The sequence below is a fragment of the Pyrus communis genome, chromosome 17 (assembly GCF_963583255.1).
Source record: "Pyrus communis chromosome 17, drPyrComm1.1, whole genome shotgun sequence".
Classification (NCBI taxonomy): domain Eukaryota; kingdom Viridiplantae; phylum Streptophyta; class Magnoliopsida; order Rosales; family Rosaceae; genus Pyrus; species Pyrus communis.
The window spans coordinates 9,236,340-9,242,542 of record NC_084819.1 but is presented as its reverse complement, the minus strand read 5'-3'; the positions used below and the strand labels follow the sequence as shown (position 1 = coordinate 9,242,542).

Genomic DNA, 6,203 nt, shown 5'->3' with positions numbered 1-6,203 from the left:
CACAATCCTTCAATTCCTTAACTTCTGGTAAGAACGTGCTGATAATTTGTTGCCTAATTTACTGAATAATATAAGGGCATAGAGAGAGGGGGTGCGGCAACATAGAGAGAATAGAGAGATGTGTAATTCTGAGGTGTGTGTTAATCCACCCCATTGTGCCTTTATTTATAGTAGTAAGGAAGGTAAATTCCTTACCCCACTAGGATTACAACTCTAATAGGATAATAACTAGTCTAAGAGATATGGTAGAACCTCGTAAGAATATCTCATATATGATAGGATTTACATAATCATATTCATAATCTAATAGGACTACAACAAATTTGAATTAAAGTACACATCAAGGGACTGTAATCACTATGTTATCCAACACCATTTTTTTATTAAATTTCAATCTTTTTCAAGAGTTAAAGTTCAAAAAAAACCCCTTAATTATGTTACTCTCCACAATGTGGCATGCTAACGGGTTAGCAACAAATTTCACAAAAAATTAAAAAATTTAAAAAAAATAAAAAAAAAAAGTAGTACAGAACTAATCCATTCAATTTCTTACACAATTTGTTAACTTAACATCAAACGACACAAAAAAAAAATAAAAAATGTTTTGGGTTGAGTCATTAACTGATTGGCTCGTTATCTGATCACTTGGAAGAACCCGTTATGAGTTTAACACAATACGATTTATTAAGATAACATGTTAATACCAACACAAAAAACACAACCCTACCGAGTGAGTTGCTAGAACCTTGCAAAAAGGGTAAAAAATACAACTAACAACTAATAAAACGTCCGGTACTTCCACGTGGCCATCCATTACATGTGGCGTCAAAATCGCTTCCTTTCCCTTTCCATTATTTTTATTCTTGGTCTCTCCTCTTTCTGTCTCTCTCTGCAACTCCACTCCGTCTCCAATGGCTGAAACCTCTGCTGCGCTGTGCCTCTCACCCTTCACTTCCCTCTCTTCCTTCATTCGCGCTAAAGACTCCTCTTTCTCTTCATTCTCCACCGATTTCCCTCCAAAATCTCCAAATTCCCACCCTTGTCCCTCCCGCCTTCTCCGGTTTCCCGCCAAATCGTCCTCCGATTCGTCCAATTCCTTACCCGACGATCTCTTCGGCTTCTTTCCTTGGTCCAATGACTCCGGTAGGTACCCATCTTAATAACGCACACATCATTTTCACATGTAATTAGAAAGTATAATTTCCAAGCTAATGGGGTTATTAATTTAACATTCCTGATTATTATATGTGTTACTTTTACTGTTTGATCTTTTGGGGTTTTTTTTTTTTTTTGTTAAAATATTTTTAACTGTGTGATCATGTTTGGCAGAAATTGAATGGGTTCCTCAGGAGAGAGTCACATTGTTCACTTCTGATGGGCTAATTCAGATTGGAGGCTCCATGGTCCCTCGACGTCTCACTTCTTCGAATGTATGTTATCTCCATATTTACCATTTTGATTTTGTATTAACAGATAATTAATGAAATAGTACTTTTGGTCGATTAGGCCTGGATTGGTTTCTAGTATTCGGATTGATTATATAAATCACTATTAGAAAATGGATTAATCATTATTGAATCTTGTTTGGTTTCTAAGGTTAGATTAGATATCACTGTAGAGCATATGTTGAATAAAAACATGGATCTAAACTTCCTAATTTTGTCAAAGTTGAAGGTAGAAGAGGGATCAGTCATGAAGGAAACTTATCCCTCGTAATCAAAGGTTCTAAAAGGCGCTAGTTGGGCGGCTTGCAAGTGCCTAGCGCCTAGGTGTCTAGGCCGGGGCCTAGGCAGTTTTTTAATTTTAATTAAATTTATCATATCAAATATAAATATATGTCTAATTATACTTAAAAATTTACATAATTGTATGGGGATACATAAATTGAAAATAGAATGATATATAAATTATAAAGTACCATAACATATTGAGAACATGGGGAACAAGCATGTAATGAGTATTCATTCAAATATCCAATAAGTCTCTTACAATTTATGGAAAAAATATGTAAATGGAAGTTATCTATTTTCTATCTAAGTGAAAGTGGCAACCTAGGCAGTCTAGGCGGGTGCTAGGCAGGTCTAGGCGGCTAGGCAAACACCCAGGCAAGTCGAGGCCTACCTAGGCTCCCTTTCTTATTTTTCAAACGCCTAGGGATTAATCATGGAGGTGGCCAGCCGCCTACCGCCTAGGCAGGGTGTAGGCAATGCTAGGTGGGGAGTTTTAGAACACTGCTCGTAATATGACAAGTTTTGTTATGCTCAGAATGGATACGTTTTGTTGATGACAAATGCATCTTCTATCTTCAAGTTGGAGTAAATATGGAAGTCGTATACACTTCTTCCTTGTAATATAAATTGAATCTGGTGAATTGTGGAATCCATTCCAATCATAGACACCAAATGAGGCCTTATATTCCTTATGGATTCTAATGAGTACCAAAGATATAGTTTTTTCTCTCTCTCTCTCTCTCTCTCTCTCTTTGGGGATCCCCTTTTTTGTACTGAATTTGCTTTTTAAATCATCTAGTTGAGTGTGTATGCTTGACAGAAGAAGCAAGGTCGGTCAAAGACTAATCAAAGATTTCAGAGATTTAAAGAGAGTGATTACATGGACACAGAGCAGGGTTTGTGTCTGGGTGCTCTCTTTGATATTGCAGCGACAAATGTATAGAATCCTTTCCTTACTACTATTTCTTGTTATAAACCACAATTTTGTTTTCTGTGCTCTAGTTTTATGTATGTGAAACAAATGTATACAATCCTTTCCTTACTACTATTCCTTGTGAAAAACCACAATTTTGGTGGTTGTGTGATCTAGTCTTATGTATGTGAGAATTTGCTATCCAGGGCCTTGATACGGGCAGGAGACTTTGTATCTTTGGCTTTTGCCGTTCCATTGAGATGCTAAGCGATGTTGTGGAAGACACTGTTTTGGAACGTGGTGGCGAGGTGTTTTTTAACTCCATGTTCTAAACATTTTACCATTTGATTCTTTTTCGTTTCAGAATCATTTCATTACATTGATTGTCATCAAGAACTAAAGCTATGTGTTTGTTTTCAATACTTTGTCTCCGTTTCCATAGCCTTATGGTCTAAGTATTAGAGAATCATTTCCAAGACATCTCAGGCTCCAAAAACTCATCTTGTTTTATTGTCTAAGAGGCCCACTGATATCACCTATGAAAAAAATGATATATGTGTTTCTTGTGTAGTTCTGTTGAATTCTTTGTATCTTTATTGCAGTGTGTTCTTAGTTTCTCACTTCCGTATACATGTTTTATTTCAAGAGGTGGAAATAGAGGGTTTTCCGGAATAGGTGTAAATTCAATGTCTGATTGAGAGCTGGACTGGTGAACTTTTGGTCAAAATTGTATTAGGCTTTGGTTTGTCTAGCAAATTGCACTGCGAACATTTTACTACGTACATATCATATAGGCCATTGACAATTGTCCAGTCCAGTGACGGGCCAGGTAAGAATTGTCGTTGTCCATTCTGGTTGGAGCTAAGGGAAACAGATTTCTTTAATTCCCTAAATTGTCTTTTTGGACAAAATTAGGTTATTTGAAAGATGATTAAAATTTGCTGCCTTGGTAAGTTGGTCTTTGATACCTTTTGAACCTGAGAAGCTATATTCCCTGGTAACAATGTTGCACGAGACGAATGTTCTCTGGTGACGTGTTACCAGTGGTGGTCGTATACAAGTTTTGCGACAAGTGGCTTTTCCCTGTACCCATTCTCTGTGGAGGTAGGCTCTAAAAGAAAGCAGCAAACCTTGTGAATGGTGCTAAAGTGCCCATCATCACAAACTAGAAAATAAGTGCCATCGGCAGTTGTAAGTTAGATGGCACGTTAATAAGAGTTGGGGGGTTGATACTGCAAACATTCACCACTCAAGAATTTTCTTACCTGGGGAGTGAAGATGGCAAGGACCACCTATACGGTGATGGTGGCTCCATTTGGAAATTAATTGTTAGGTTATACTTGGAAAGAAGTCGGATGCTTCAAGTGATTAACCTTCCATATTGTTGTGACTATGGAAGATTTTCCTAATGGAATTCTTGTGCAGCTGAACTACTACACAAAACTAGACTTATGAGATGAACTAGCCACTCCTTGAGAAGGAAAGGAAAGATGGAAGCACTTCAAAAATTGACACAGGAAAAAAAAGAGAGACGAGGGTACGAAAAAAGTCGAAACGGTGTTTGAACAGGTTAAATGGTTCCAGGTCTTGGCTCCAGTACCTGGAGCTGAAGCAAGCACTCTGCCTACTCTAGGAAAGGGTCATTCCAGTAGACATATTTTCTCTGCTCCTGGGCTGGTCACTGTATCTTGTTTCGTACATGTTTATTTTGCATGTTTGACATTGTGGCTAAATTCTCCGGAGTCCTGGATAAGCTTTTTGTTTTTAGAGTTATGGTTTTGTCCATTTCAATTTCAGGTTGTCGCTGCAGAGAGAGCCATGAAAGGTGGTTTGCAAGAGAAGCTAAGAATGACGGTTGCGGTGCCGTTACTTTGGGGGGTCCCTGCTGCCGCCGAAACACTTCACCTTGCCGTAAAGAGTGGCGGAGGAATTGTAGACAAAGTTTATTGGCAATGGGATTTCTTATAAAAACAAAAGATTAGTATCCCTTCCTTACCATTATTTGTGCATGTTGTACATAATATTGTTTCATTCCAAATCAAATCAGCCGTCTCCAGTTTCTTACCATTATTTGGCCACATTAAACAACTCCTCCATCAGAAAACTAATGGTGAGCGGCTTACATGGTGCACTGTCATTGTGGCGTTTCTTGCTAATCATACAATGTCACGTACAAAGAACATTTTACGTAGCATTGTGTCAATGGACAAGACGCGCCCGGTTACGGTGTATCTGAACTGAGGAAGGCCTTTATCTTTAATGCCTATTTTAAGATGACAGGGGAAGCTCTGGATGAGCAACACGTTTTACAACTTTGCTCATGAAGGTCAATGCAAATTTTGTACTTCAATATCCTTTCTGTGATCTTAAAAGGTCTTCTTTTTTAGACCAAAGTAATGAAAGCTATATTTTGAGAGAATGAAATGAACAAAAGATTACAGACCCCACTTAATCTTTTCAACTTTAATTTGAGATTCAGTTTTAGCTTTTCACAAGACTAATCAAGCACTTTTGGACCCTTCTATTTTGGTTTTTAGAATAATGTGCTTCAAACCCTCAACGCTCCGGCTAGAGGGGTTCAAAATAGAAATATCGCTTGTTAAAAGAATAGTAATATTTTGTTATATTTTGTTTCGAAAAGACTATACATAGCTAATATGTGTCAGAGGTTGTAGGGGTGCAAGTTTGACTGGAATTTCTACCTTCAAATATGAAACTTTTTTTTTCAAATCAAAATATTGTCGAGAAAATAGGATACAATTTAAAAATAATATTGGGAGTCCACAAATTCTTAATTTCTTGTACGAATTTTTTCCAATTATTTCAAACTTGTTTTGATAAAAAAAATTTCAAAAAATTCTAATTTTTCTTATTGTAATTTACTAAAATTGTGTATTTTGTAATTAATTTTTGTATGTTTATCATGTTCATTGTTTCTATATTTAATCATACCCTTATGTGTTAAAATTTATAAACCTAATATATAATACTAAATTAATTGGATTTATTAAAAAATCATAAATTAATTGGATTTATAGAAAATCATGTTTGAAATATTAAAAATTCATAAATTCATTGTTTCTATATTTAATCATACCCACATATGTTAAAATTTATAAACCTAATATATAATACTAAATTAATTGGATTTATTAAAAATTCATAAATTCATTGTATTTATGGAAAATCATGTTTGAAGTATTAAAAAAGAACAATGAACTGCATATACGAAAATGTATAATAAAAAATTGTAAAATACTCGAATAATTATGCTCCAAAAAATTCGAGATAATTTTTGACACACCCCGACCGAGATCAGGGCGTGCTGGCCGTCACACGAAGGTGACGTAGCCATGTGCGCGTGCGGAAGCTATTAAGAAGGTAATATAAAAGTACGAATAATTAAAAACCTACTAGCATACAAGGTACTAGTGTATGTGAGACACAATTCAGAGCAAGTCTACAGCAGTCGAAAAGGAAAGATACGACATATATACACCCGAAGGTGACCCTACAATGGTGAATGTCTGTCAGAAATGCCGGGACGCCCTCTGGGATAA

General features: G+C 36.2%; 1 protein-coding gene across 1 annotated transcript; it reads left to right on the top strand.

Moving 5' to 3' along the window:
• Positions 1-868: 868 nt before the first annotated feature.
• LOC137723432 (uncharacterized) lies at positions 869-4,710 on the top strand. The gene is made up of 5 exons (XM_068462631.1): positions 869-1,143; positions 1,330-1,430; positions 2,551-2,667; positions 2,850-2,951; positions 4,441-4,710. The coding sequence occupies exons 1-5, from the start codon at positions 912-914 to the stop codon at positions 4,609-4,611; spliced, it is 723 nt and encodes a 240-aa protein (XP_068318732.1). The 5' UTR covers positions 869-911; the 3' UTR covers positions 4,612-4,710.
• Positions 4,711-6,203: the final 1,493 nt, after the last annotated feature.

Excerpts from the sequence above, each read along its gene's own strand:
- LOC137723432 (XM_068462631.1), top strand. The coding sequence starts at position 912 with ATGGCTGAAACCTCTGCTGCGCTGTGCCTCTCACCCTTCACTTCCCTC. Across the intron at positions 1,144-1,329 it reads TCCTTGGTCCAATGACTCCG|AAATTGAATGGGTTCCTCAG; the intron begins GTAGGTACCCAT and ends CATGTTTGGCAG. Across the intron at positions 2,668-2,849 it reads TTGATATTGCAGCGACAAAT|GGCCTTGATACGGGCAGGAG; the intron begins GTATAGAATCCT and ends TTTGCTATCCAG.